The sequence below is a fragment of the Phacochoerus africanus genome, chromosome 4 (genome assembly GCF_016906955.1).
Source record: "Phacochoerus africanus isolate WHEZ1 chromosome 4, ROS_Pafr_v1, whole genome shotgun sequence".
In the NCBI taxonomy this organism is placed as follows: Eukaryota; Metazoa; Chordata; class Mammalia; order Artiodactyla; family Suidae; genus Phacochoerus; species Phacochoerus africanus.
The window spans coordinates 120,385,200-120,399,534 of NC_062547.1; the positions used below are offsets into that span (position 1 = coordinate 120,385,200).

The window sequence follows — 14,335 nt, forward strand, 5'->3', positions numbered from 1 at the left end:
CTTGCTCAGTGGGTTAACGATCTGGCGTTGCCATGAGCTGTGGTATAGGTTGCAATCACGGCTCGGATCCTGCGTTGCTGTGGCTCTGGCGTAGGCCGGTGGCTACAGCTCCGATTGGACCCCTAGCCTGGGAACCTCCAGATGCCGTGGGAGCGGCACAAGAAATGCCAAAAAACAAAACAAAACAAAACAAAAAAGGCAAATAAATAAATAAAATGCCAACTTCAGGGCCTTTAACTAATAGTGTGGTTCCTAGATCAAATTAAACTATTGCAGGTCCCAGCCACCTCCTGCTGTTCAGGATCCATCCGGCTCTCTCTTCTCAGGTATATATTTTCCTTAGATGAATCTTAATGAGTAAAGTGCAGGACATGGTACTGGGAAGAGAGAAGAAGGGTTTTATTTTGCAGATTTATTCAACAGTAATTCAGGTGGACTTTTGAATGTGTATTTGGAGCCATAATACTGTTTAACATTCTAGTTCATTCCCTTCAGTAGTTACAAAAATTACTGCTTTGTGAAAGTTCAGCTAGTCAGAATATTCCTTTGCTAAAATCTAGCTCTATTATTTTACAGTTCATTCCACCTCACCCCAGGGTTATGTCTACCATAGCACTTAGCATGTAAAGATTTGATTTTCTCCAACTCTTGGTCTCCTCTTGTATCCAAAGATAAGAGGGCATTAGCTACAGTGCCATGTAGAAGACAAATCAGAGTTTAATTTGAAAATAGAAGCCTGCTATTTTGAGGCCCACCTATTGACGTAACAGACAACACTGAGATCTCCTTTATAACTGTTGCATCTGGGACTTATATCAAATTACTGATTTCTCACTTGCCTTTCTTAGCATGTGTTTTCTCTAGTTAGGAGCTTGATGGGGAGAGATACCATTTCTGTCAGATGTCTGTAAAATGTCCTGAGTTCCTTGAAAGATAGGTGTTGTCTGAATGTAAACTCTGGTCAGTTCTCTCAGGCTAAGATAGTGTTTGAATTACTTGCCTCGCCGTTGAAAGTAATATTTACTTTAAAGCAGGTCTCTACTCTGTAAATAGCATGTGTAAACTTACTATAAATAAGTTTATGTCCTGAAAGTTTAAGATACTGACTATATTCAGAGTTGTTGACATTTCATTTTGTTTTCCCATGTTTACAAAAAAGAGTAGTGAAAATATTTCTGATATTATTATGTCTTATGATATTATATCTCTGGATTAGGTCACCAGTGAAAGTGTGAATTTAATAGACTCATTCTATTAAAATATCTTGTCTGCTTCACAAAGCAGTAACATAATTTGTGTTATTTGTTGGTCTGCTCTCAAAAGATGTTGCATCCAAAAATAGCTGTAAGATGCAATTTTGTTTACTTTTTGGCCACACCTGCAGCATGTGGAAGTTCCTGAGCCAGGGATAGAACCCATGCCACAGCAGCAACCAGAGCCTAAAAACTCTGGATCTTTAACTTGCTGCACCACTAGGAAACTCCACACATAATGACTTTGTTTTACTCTCTTTAAAAGTCAGGATTTATCATGAAATTCTGATAGTACTATTGAAATTGAAATTAACTTTATTGTAGTACAGTTGTCTCTTGGTATCAGCAGGAGATTGGTTCCAAGATTATTTGGGGCTACCAAAATCCACAGATGCTCACATCCCATAGTCTTTCCTTATTATCTTCGATTCTACATCTGCAGTCGGTTGAACCCATAAACGCAGAACCTGTGGATCTGGAACCCTCCAATGGAGAGGTCTGCTTGTACATTTATTGAAAAAAGTCCATGTAAAAGCAGACTCACTCATCTCAAACCCTGGTCGTTGAAGGGTCAGCTAATGTATTTGTACATGTACGTGTATATGTGAAGAGCCTCTCAGCCTTTAGGTGTGAAAATAGCTTTCAGAATGATAATCCCCATTTAGGTTAGATCTAAAGGATGTTACATTCTTTCCAAAATAATTTATTTGGACAACATTTACATAATTCTTTGTATTTAGTTATTAATCTATTAGTTGCTCATTTTAAATGTTACATTTAAAAAAGATTTTGTTTTGGTTTTGGTTTTTCTTGCTCAGTGTTTTCCATGTTGCTTTATTTTCCACTTTATTTGAAAAGCAAAAAAAAATTCTGGTTTGTTTATTAAGCATTTATTAAACATTTGTATTATTGAAAGCCCTGGGCTGGATGTGTATGGAGCATAAAAAATGATAATGGTGATGATAACAAGGATTGTAAATTCTTGCAATCTTGATTACTTATTGAATTCCAGGCCAGGCAGATGCCCTAAGTTGCTTCTACACATAATGCTTATTTAATCCTCATATCTGGAGTTCCCTCTGTGGCACACTGAGTTAAGAACCCAACATAGTCCCCTTGAGGATACAGGTTCAATCCCTGGCTTTGCTCAGGGGGTTAAGCATCCGGTTCAGCTGTGGTGTAGGTCACAGATAACAGCTTGGATGCTGCGTTGCTGTGTCTGTGGCATAGGCCTGCAGCTGCAGCTCCACTTCAACCCCTAGCCTGGGAACTTCTGTATGCTGAAGGTGTGGCCATTAAAAAAAAAAAAATTCTCCTATCCCTCCCAGGTAGGTGTTATTATTATCCCCATGTTATTTACAAATGATGATACTGAGGCATAGGACGTTTCATAATTTGCTTAAGACAGTGACTCATGAAGATAGGTTTAAAACACAAGCAGTTTTACACCAGCGGCCACACTCTCAACCATTGTGCTATGTTAAAATGAAGAGAGGGGTTCCCTCGTGGCTCAGTGGGTTAAGGATCAGGCATTGTCACTGCTATGGCTCTGGTTACTGCAGTGGCTTGGGTTCTGTCCCTGACTGGGGAGTGCACAGGTGCAGCCAGTAAACAAATAAATAAATCATACATACATACATACGTACATAATCCTACCCTTAAAGACACTTTCACCCTATTGGAAGAATGATGGTATATTCTTAAGGAAAATGCAGTACACGGTGGAGTATGTTAGGTGCTGCACTACTAGTGCTGAAGTGTGGGATGTATTGGAGCTCAGCAGGAGAGAGGCATTCCTTTGGGGAGATGAGGAAGACTTCATGAAAGAGGCATTTCAGCTGAGCCTGGAAGAATGGCAGGATTTTGCCATGTATAACTTAGAGGAGCACATTCTCATTGAAGGGGGACGTGGGAATAAAGGCATTGTTCTGAGAAAATAACACAAGTCTTCAAGGGTAGCAATTAAGCAGCTTGTATAGAGTCCTTGTAGAGGTAGCAGGGAGAAGCTAAGTCAGCTTGCATTATAGGGTTGAAGAAGCAACCTGGGGAATTTGAGCTTCTGCCAGTAATGAGGAGTCTTTGGAGGGTTTCTGTGCTAGAAAACAAAGGTCTGATCAGAATTGGATGGAGAGAAAGAGAAGGATGGCCCTGAGACTTTTTAAAACCTGGACAGAGAGTGTATTTGGGAATTGTACCATATAGTTAAAATATGTTTTACTCTGTAACTAAATAAAAATTAGCATGGCCAAAGCTAATTTAAATACATGGAAAAGAAAAATCTTTGTGCTTGCAAAGACCCTTGAATATAATGCACAGATGTTCATTTAAAATTGAAAATTCCACATTATTTTTTGAGGTATTAGTAAATTATAAATTCAAATTATAGGTTATCTAAAAATTGAATTGCTACATTTTCTTTTATAACTCTAGGAGACTATTTCAATGGAAAAAGATTATCCAAACCAAAATCTGGTCAAGGTACTAAGATTTAACATCTCTTTCTTATAATGATGTTATAAGTTATGTCTTAGATTTTAATGTTATTTTAGATCTAACCTTGGAAGACATTCTCTGTAGCAAGTACAACACTAAAGAGAGTTGCACACACAGCAAAATTTCCTTTTTAGTCACGTGAATGATTACACACGAATACCTTATTTCAAAGCAGTGAAATAGTATTCTCTGAACATAGTATTTCTAGAAGAAAGATTTCCTACCATGCCTGTGAGGGGAAAGCTGATACACTTGGAGAAATTTGGGGCCACTCACCAAACCTGTGATTTCCCAACCCATTTGTGAACAAAGTTACACTGAGATCATTATGCAGACTATAATTTCTCCTTATCATTTTCACGTTTTACTTCCTTGGTTATATTGACCTTTGGACTTCGGGCAATAAGTAAAATAAAAAATCTTACTCAATTTAAGTTAGAAAAATTGACTTATTCTGAGCCATTTTTTGCCTGGTATATTTTTTTAGGCATCCGCATGTTACTTTTTATGATTTTGATGTAATAAAGTAATATACTTTTAATTTTAAATGTGTCCCTTTTTCTAAAAGCACCTCTACATAACATGTTGATTCTTTTCAGCTATTTTAGCTGGTTCCTAAGCACCTCCCTCCCAACTTTCCATGAATGTGCTATATACTAAGAAATGATTTTTAACAATTATTTTGGTTCTTCAGATTGTAAGCCATCTTAGCTTACCTGCACGTAAATTATTAAGATAATGGGCTTTCTCCCCTTCTGATCTGTGCCTTGCAGGTTGTAGTTATTGACCTTTCGTTGGAGGAATAGGGATAGACATAGTGAATGCTTTTTATCCCATTTCTGCATATTCAAATCCCATCTAAACACCAGGTCTAATTTCACATCTGTTACAAATGTGAAATGAAAATGAAAGAGGTATTAATTGCCATTTTTATTTTCTTTATTTTCAACTTTCAAAGCCAAGGTTAATAAATGAGTAGCATTTTTTAAAAAATCATTCTTCTTACCTGGATGTAGTTAAGAATTATATTTTTGCATTTTTAAATCTTCTGTTTATTATTTCTCATTCCCTTTGTATTTTTATTTCTATCAAGTCTTATTCTTCTACTAAAGAGGAGATGACTGGTGGCAGACTTAACTGTCTTCTTTATTTACTCTTTTTAAAGGCAAAATGTTTATCTGAATTATATCTGAGTGTTGGGTTACATGATTATCATCTATATTAGTCCCTGTAATTTTAATTATTTAAATATTTCATAATTAAAAAGGAAAAGATAGACCTGAGGAAGTTTATGGGAAGCTTTGACTTCTAGCCAAAAGAGCTAGAACATTAACTCTTGGTATTGGGGGAGATAGTGCCTGTTTTTAGTAGAAGCACAACTTGATGAAAGTGGAACTTTAAAAAAAACTGGATTTGGCATCCGTCTTTAGAATGATCTAGAGAATGATGAGGCTGAAGAAAAGGAATGTGAGTGAGTTTAGCATTCTAATTTTTGAGCAGTAAGTGCATGGGGAGTAAGAGCTTAGGAAAGGGGAAGGGATGCTGCTTTCTCTACTAATTTTGGTAAACATTCCCAAATCAAAGTACGGTGTGTTACCATCCCTGCTTAGTGCATTTTGTATGCTTTAGAACTCATCTGAAATCTGGCTCCTGCTGCATAAGCACAGTTGCTCTCCATGAACTAGGTTAACATTTCAAACAACAACCAAACTGAAAGCCGGACTGGTAATACAGCTCATTCCTAAGCTACCCTTGTGGAGGATCATCTTTTAAGAAGGACATCTGTTAGCTCTTTAACCAGTAATACTGTTTTCCAATTCGTCTGGCCCATCTAGGAGGAGCCTTTGTCTCTTTGGAAGAGTTCTGATTTGCAGCTTAGTCCTTGGCTGCTTCTATAAGTGCAACTTTTATTTAAGCCAGTATCTTCATAAACATCTAAAAGAGGAATCTTAAGCAATTATTTCACCCCACTTTCAATAATACTGCTCTATCAAACATTCTGTATTTTTTGACTTTTTCTAGCTCCATGACACAAGTAATTTTTTCACAACTATTTGGGTAAATCCCACCAACCTTATCAATTTTATCTTTAACTCAGATCTTACTCAAAAATAAAAACTATTTGTAATCACTTCGGGGTTAACACAGATTTAACCTCTTCTTAAATTAAATTGTATTCTAGTTATGTATGGAATAATCTATGTCTTAGTCCCCTGTTCCATTAATCTATGAATTTGAAGCAGCCCTATGTGACCTGCAATCAAAAAGTGATGTTTGGTGGATATTCTTAGCATTCTGTCTTTTTTTTTCCCATCCAGGTTAGAAAATGGCCTTTAAAACCCTTGTTTATTTTCTAGCACTGTAAAAGAATTCTATAAAGCAATTTCAGGTTCTAAATTATTATTAAGAACTTTTGATAGGTTATTTAAAAGTTTGTTTTATTAACTTGGCCCTGGTCACAAAACTCATTAATATTAATGACTAGGCTAGAGAGTCATGTAGCCTCTCTAATCATCAACAGATACAAAATGTTAAACCAAATTGTGTGGCTTTATTATGTTATGAGTCATTCTAGGCAAAGGCCACATAGAACAAGCAGGAGCTGAATGGTCCAGTTTTAATGTTTCTGATTCGAACCTTGTGTGGCTTCTTATTTCATTATGTAGATAAACTAGAGTTTTAAAACTGACATGCAAACAAAATTCTTATAGATTCCACATGAATATCTAATTCCTTCAAATGAAATACTTGAAAGAAATCATTCAAGAAGGCATTTTTTTATTATAACTTTTAGGGAAGAAAAAAACTTGGGCACAGCTTACTTTTTTTAAAATACCAGTTTTAAAATCACATTTTCATTCTCTCGAAAGAGTTTCCATGACATAAGACCTTACTATCATTTGAAAATTTGTATAAATATGAGCTGCCAAGTGATGTATTGTGTTTATTCCACATAGATGAACAGCCTCTCCAGCTGTCACCCACCCTTTCCTGTAAAACAGCAGTACATCAAATGGGAGTGAAGAGGGCCTGAAATCTCCACCTTGAGATGAGTAACCATGCTGTATTCAGTACAGCTGATTTTACATACTTCTGCTTACATATAAGTAGCAGGTCCTTTTAAACTGGTAGTAGTAAACGGAAGGTGGAATGTGGATGCTTATTAGGTCATGTTTAGTAAGTAGAACTAATAATTTGAGACATGTGTGCGCAAGGGCAGTTGGCCAGCTTGTTCTGCAAAGGCCCAAGTAGTAAATATTTTTAAAAGCTTTTAGCCCATGCAACTCCACTGTTGTAACCCAAAAGCAGCTCCAGACAGTACATAAACAAATGAGTGTGGCTGTGTTCCAATAACCTTTATTGATAAATAAAGCCAGATTTAGCCTGTGGATTAGAGTTTACCAGCCTTTGGTCAGCATTCATTTGAATTTGTCACTTTCTACTCCTCTCTAATCTACTGGGGTTGGCTTCTCCCTTCCAGTCCTCCAGAAATACTTCTGCCAGTGTCAGTAACATTCTCCTTATCACTGAATCTAAAATAAAAACTTAGCCGTCCTGGTCTCCTTTGGTTTTGGGGAGCCATTGACACTTGAATCAGTCTTTCCTTCCTAAACCTCTTCCTTCAGGGTCCATGATAGCACTTTTCCAAGGCAGTCTTCATGTTTTCTTTTTTATGGCCTATTCCTTGAATACTGGTGTGCACTTGGGATCCGTTTAAAATTTATATTGTTTTCCAAATAGGCACATCTATAAACACAGAGAATGGACTGTTGGTTGCCTGGGACTGGGGGGACAAGGGGTTAGTTAGGAAGGTTGGTAAGTGATAGCTGAAGGGCATACAGTTTGTTTTGGGAGTGATGAAAATGCTCTAAAATTACTTGTGGTGATAGTGCAACTCTGAGTATACTAAAAACCATTTAATGATATACACTTTAATGCGTGAGTTGTATGGTGTATGATCATTTCCATAAGGCTGTCAGAAAGCTTATTATTTTCCCTAAATTGAAAATTGAGCCCACGTTCCACCCTTTATTCAAGTACTATAGTACAGGCTAAACTGTCTATTTTGAATTCATAGTAGTAGGCCCCAGACACTACACTTTAAGTGTAAAATGAACATCTTACTTGTGTGCTCCAGATATACTCAGGATTACAGAAAAATATCAACTTGTTAGAACGATTTCATTTTTAGAATATGCATTAGTTCATTTGATGACTCCAAGAGGAGGAATTGGCAAATTATAACCAAGTAATTAGGTTAGCAGGGAACTAATGTAAATGGGAAAATGAACTCAGTCTTCATCTGTCACCATTACAAGTTAAAAATTTGTAATGGAACAACATGATTACAAGTTAACAATTTCTTATAGCAATCACTGCCTTTGATTAACCCCATAATCAAATTAGTTATTGTACCTGCCTGTCTTTAGGGTGTTGGGTCCACATTTGTTGAGGGTGAAATTGGTTGTTTCCTGTCATTATACTGCAGGTTAACAGTGCATTTTCACATGCCCCTGACATGATAAATTCAATGCCCTTCATAATGTGAAGCAAATGTTGAGCTTAGCCTTTTTCTTTTGCAGAAACAGAGCTTCCAGTTAGTTGATAAGAAGTGTCAATTTTAACTACATTGTGAAATTAATACTCATGTGGGTACACATATTGGTTCTCTTTCCCTTGAAGACTGACATGACAGCCCAAGATGGAAAAACATTAAACCAACATATGTTTTTAATTGCTTTTTTCATAACACTGTGAATTACATTACATTGTTTAATTTAGGATGCAAAATACGTAGTAGCTCTTGAAAGTACCCACGCACCATCCAATTTTCTGTCTATGAATACAGTAAAGTGATTCTCATGAACAAAGGAGAAACCCAAACTTGGGCATTGAGTTCATAGTCTAAGACTACACACTGGAAACATGATTTCAATTTGTAGTTTACCCAGAATCCCTCAGCTAGGCTACTAACACATGTTTTGAGAAGTTAAGTAATGCAGCTATTCCTAAATTTGTAATGATAATGCTTCAGTAATCAGATAAGTACCTGTAATTAGAATAAAGTATAATTTTCAGAAAAAGATGGCATCACCTATAATATTTATTACAAGAGAAAAAAGCTCCATTTTTTAGCTATCATCATTTCTCACTATATTTAAAGAGCTTCATGTAATCATATTCAAAACCTCTTATCTTACTGATTATATTCAGCAACCATAGCTAAATATTTCAGTACCAAAGCTGAAAATCATAATGACATAGCAGCATACACATAATAAATTATAGTTAATGAATACTCTAGGAGGTGCATTTTGATTGGCTCCAAGTTTGTGATCTGTTCATGCATAGCACATTGTTAATTTTTAAAAGGACAGAAAATATATTGGTGATACGACTGCCAAGCACATTGTTTTGTCTACATAAGAATAATCTTTTAACCAGAATGAAAAGAGCATACTCAGATAATGGAGTACATGTCCTAACAGCTTAAGCATATATCCCTGATTAAACATTCAGCAGCAGTATTTCATTCACAGTTTTTTACAATTTTTATATTTAATAAAGGTCTCTCACCAAAAAAAAAAAATTTTTGTTATGTTGACAGCCACAACTATGTGTTTAGCTAAGTATGTACAAAACTTCAGATCTTCAGCTTTTACAAGTTCAAGACAGGGACCTTCAAGTATGAGAAGCCGTTTTTCAAGCTAACTAGGGGATAAATCCTTAAGAGTTTAATTATTGTACTCCTTAGCCCATGTATCTACTGAGTGAATGAGAGTTCTAAGACCTGTAAAAGAACTGTTATCATTTGGGCAAGTGCTGTAGCATAATTTGAAAGCATCGTCACCTGTTAGATAAAATCCCTTTGATCCGATACTCTCCATATGTAACATTTCCCCCCAGTGCAGTGAGAGGGAACATACTTAAATTTAGCAACCTCTCCTTCTTAAAATTGAGCTCAATAGACATTAAGTTATTAAGTACTATGATCAAGTACCATACCAGGCTAAATTTTAGACTACAATAAGGGAAATAAAGGCCAGCTTTTGTCCTTGAAGAGCCTACCATCATCAGTGGTACAGATTTAAGTAAATCCATACAGTGTGGTCGGAATGGCAAAGTTAGAAATGTGCATCGGATGGTACAGTGTCAACTGAACTGAATATTAAAGGATTGAGCTGAGTGAAATCGCTGATATGTGTGATAGCACACACACAGGCACACACAAGAGCAACTGGCATAGAGATTACTCGGAGAACACAGGGAATGACATAAACAAAGACTGGAAGGCCAGTTTGCTGCTCCTGGTGCATGCAGTGCTTTAGGAAGATGCTAGGCGACAGGGCTGTGGGTGGAATCCTGGGCCAGGTTTTGAAAGTCTCGAAGGCCATGCTAATGAGCTTGACATTTGCTTTTGCTGTTTGTACTCTGCCCGTATTATTAAACAGATAAACATTTTGTCCAACTGTACTTTTCAAAGACTGAAAAAAAGACAAGTTATAATTTGCTTGACTTGACCCTGGGAAAATGGCTTTTGTGGCCTGCGTTCCGTGTATTTGTTGCAGTTGTCCTTTTATAAGGTCTGTCAAACTTTTATTTTTATTTATTTATTTTTGTCTTTTTGCCTTTTCTAGGGCTGCACCCATAGCACATGGAGGTTCCCGGGCTAGGGGTCTAATCAGAGCTGTAGCTGCCAGGCACAGCTCACGGCAATGCTGGATCCTTAACCCACTGAGTGAGGCCAGGGATCGAACCCTCAACCTCATGGTTTCTAGTCGGATACGTTAACCACTGAGCCACAATAGGAACTCCCAAGTTCTGTCAAACTTTTAATGTAAGCTCAGCATTTTCAGTTAGCCCACAGCCCTCCTCAGACATCAGGGCCAGTGCCCATGAGGTTCTGGAGCCTGCCAAACTGGACAGTATTTTAATGAAGAGCCTTTAGAATCACAGGCCTGGAGGGAGCAAGAGAAATCAACTGTACATTCAGGTGAAAGTAGTAATTTTCTGGCTCTGTTTCTCTGTATGCCGTAGAATATTCATTGGGCTAACATTGTTTGTAATTAGAATTGTAAACATGGCAATTATGTTAACTTTGTGAAATTTTCACAGTAGCTTTTTAAGAAAATTAATGTAACTAAGATAAAGTGAGTTGCTTATGTTCTGCTTGGAAAATTTTTGAGAAATTTAAGACTTTAACTTCACATTTTACATTTCTTACTTCGCACGTCATTCACCCTATTTATCAAACTCTCTACCCTCATCAAAGTCTGTATGTATTTCTGTGTATAGTGAGTTAGAGAAAGGAAATCATTATGCAAATTCATAGAGAGAAATTTTTTCTGTAAATTAGTTTGACACGCAGTTGAAAGTTCTGCTTTATCTTGAGTTACCATAATAATGCAGTGGAAAGAACAGTGACTAGTCCCACTGCTGTAAATACTTTATATGAGTTAATTCATCTTTGTGAGACTAGTTTTCTCATCTATTAAATAAGAGGGTTGAACTAGGATATTGCTAAAAGCTCTTGCTTACTGATTTTCTGGTTCTCTGACTACCTCAGTCCCCCAATTTACTTTGCTTATACAAACGTGCCTTTCAACATCCTTGATTCATAGAATGGAAAGGAACCTTGGAAGATTGTATAGTTGAACCACCTCACGGGAAATTGGAAATTTGCTCTTTCCTTCTACCTAGAATGTTTTGCTTGTACCTTCTCAAGCTGGCATCCTCTCAATCACAGCTGGTTATAACATCTGTTACCCCTTTTGTTGCCAGGATTAATCCCATTTATCTGACAATGGGCAGTGAATACCTTCTTTCTCACTGTTCCGTGTACATCCTTCCTACAGTTGGAAGCTTAGCAATATAGGGCAACCTGCCTACCTAGAGAAGAATCTTTCTTTGGTTAAAAGTATACTCCTTCCTATTGCTTATTTGTCTTTGTATCAGTACTGTTAAAATGTTTGTTGAGTAGTTGAGTATTATGGGTGGCAGAAATGGTTTTTGTTTTATAAACGCATTCACTAGAACTTCAAATATTGCTTAAATTTTATCTCTATCCTTCTTTTCTATAACAGAAAGGAGAAAACTTCCTATTTAAGTACCTAACAAATTTTTTTTAGGTTTACTAGGACAAGAGATTATTAGTTTTTCTTTTACTGAAATCTTGTACTCCTGATTTTTAGATGAAAAGATAATTGTATGATTTCTACTTCTGATATCCACCTTAATTTTAAAAGCTAAGCAATTTAAGTTTGGTTTACATTTCTTATCTAGTCTATATCTGTATTATTTAGAGGTTATTTCTGCGTAGGTAATTTGTAAAGAGGCTAATGCATTTCTCTCTTGGAAAATGTATATATGTTCCTAATTTCTAACTAATGGGAATGCAAGCGGTATTTTTACTGTCAGCTTTCATCAAGTTAGACTCTCTGAAGACCTTACTAAATTCTATTTCCATGGGAATTTTGCTAATGGGTATGTGCAGCATTATCCAAGTACTGGTAGAGAGTACAAATTAAAAATAAAAAGAAACGGGTGAACAAATACATCTTTCTTCTAATAAATTGGCAGAATGTTAGTCTTTACACTTTGATTTTATCTTTGCAATATTTTCAGATAGAGTACAGAAAATCTAAGTTTGGTATTAATGCATGAGACTAGCTTAGACAATACAAAAAATGAATTTCCTAAATCTATTCTTGGTTGTAATCTTATATGTATCAAGGTAGAAGAAAGAGAGTAAACCTTCTAGTTCTGTATGTTAGTTAACAGTATTAGTGACTTTAATGGGTTTTGCTAGAAAACAGAAGAGTAATGGCAGTGCCACCCAGTTTTATTGCCCCTGTACCAACTTACGAAATGATTTTGATTCATGTAATAGGTACCGTACATTTCCACATGCCATGCAGAAAACCTTCGTGAACCTGGTTACTCATCACCTACCCGAAATAACGGAGTTCGATGGTGGTGAGCCCCAGGCTACCCTCTCTTCTCATACTTCATTCTTTCCCTGGGAAAACTCATTCGCTTTTAAATAGCAATATTTCAGTAACTCCTAAATGTATATATCTTACCTAAATTCCTTTTCTGGCTTTCCAAGTTTATTTCACATATTTTCAAGGAAATGTCACAGACATATCAAGCTAATTGTGTCTGAAACTGCACTTTCTCTCTTCAGGTCTGCTCCTCTAGAGTTGCCTATCTCAGCTGCATCCAGCAGTTTCTCTTGTCAGAAACCAGAGAGTCATATATATATAAATATATATATATATATATATTTTTTTTTTCTTTTTAGGGATGCACCTGCGGATTATGAAAGTTCCCAGGCTAGGGATCAGATCAGAGCTTCAGCTGCCGGCCTACGCCACAGCCACAGCAACACAGGATCCAAGCCACATCTGCGACCTACACCGCTGGTCATAGCAACGCTGGATCCTTAACCCACTGAGCAAGGCCAGGGGTTGAACCCGCATCCTTATGGGCATTAGTCAGGTTTGTTACCACTGAGCCACAATGGGAACTCCATCAGAGAGTCATTCTTGACTCCTCTTCCTCCTTCACTTCCTTTTGCAACTCAAATCTGTTACTAAATGCTGTCTCTTCTACCTTTAAACCATTTTTCATGTTTTTTCACTTTTCTCTTTCACTATTGCCATAACATCAAGTTACTATCTTTTGCTTAGACTAATACAGTTGTCACCTTCTAACTGGTTTCTGTACATTCACTTTGTTCAGCTCTAATCCATTTACAAATAAAAGCCAAAGTGTGTTGTTAATATGTAAATATATCATTCTTAAAACTCTCCAATGCCTTTCTATTCCTCTTAAAGATCTTCTCTTCTGTCTGTCCCAGCAGGGATGATGGAGCCTATATTAGTTTGCTAGGGCTGTCATAACAAAGTACCATAAACCGAGTGGCTTAAATAACAGAAATTTATTTCTTCATGGTTCTGGAGGTTAGAAGTTTGAGATCAAGGGGTCAGCAGGATTGGTTTCTTCTGAGGCCTCCCTCCTTGGCTTGTGATGGCTGTCTTCCTCCATTGTCTTCATGTGGCCTTTCCTTTGTGTTTGTGTCCTAATTTCTTATAAGGACAGCAGTCATATTGGCTTAGGCCCCACCTCATGATCTCATTTTTCTTTGGTTATCTCTGAAAAGATCCTGTCTCCAAATACACTTACAGTAGAGGTACTAGGAGGGAGGTTAGGATTTCAACATGAATTTGGAAAGAGATAGCTCAGTGCATAACAGGGCCTGCGCTGATTGTTGAAGGAGTAAGCATGCACAAAATGCACAACTCTGGGTAACATCTTTATACTCCAAAGATATGGGCTTGTCTCCTCCACCATCTTTTCATCAAAACCTTAACTGCTTTATGTCAACACACTGCCTTACATAGATGTTGAAAGGGTGCTATAAACATTGGTGTGCAAGGATCTGTTTGAGTTTCTGTTTTCATCTCTTTCGGGTATATACTCAGCAGTGGAATTGCTGGGTCACGTGGTAATTTATGATTAACTATTTCAGAGACTGTCCGTGTTTTCTGCATCTGCTGCACCATTTTACATTCCCACTAACAATG

The 14,335-nt window shown here is 36.9% G+C and overlaps 1 protein-coding gene across 4 annotated transcripts in view; it reads left to right on the forward strand.

Annotated features, from left to right (window-relative positions):
- The window catches only part of COMMD10 (COMM domain containing 10), a 181,520-nt gene that overhangs the window by 154,801 nt on the left and 12,384 nt on the right, over window positions 1-14,335 (forward strand). The window contains exons 6-7 of one of the 4 annotated variants that reach the window (XM_047778463.1): window positions 3,684-3,731; window positions 6,704-6,795. The exons of 2 other annotated variants lie outside the window; for them this stretch is intronic. In XM_047778463.1, coding sequence (XP_047634419.1) covers window positions 3,684-3,731; window positions 6,704-6,769 — 114 coding nt within the window. In that variant the 3' untranslated portion in view covers window positions 6,770-6,795. Of the gene's footprint in view, window positions 1-3,683; window positions 3,732-6,703; window positions 6,809-14,335 lie in introns of those variants that run through there. One more of the 4 variants, XM_047778466.1, reaches the window with a different exon arrangement.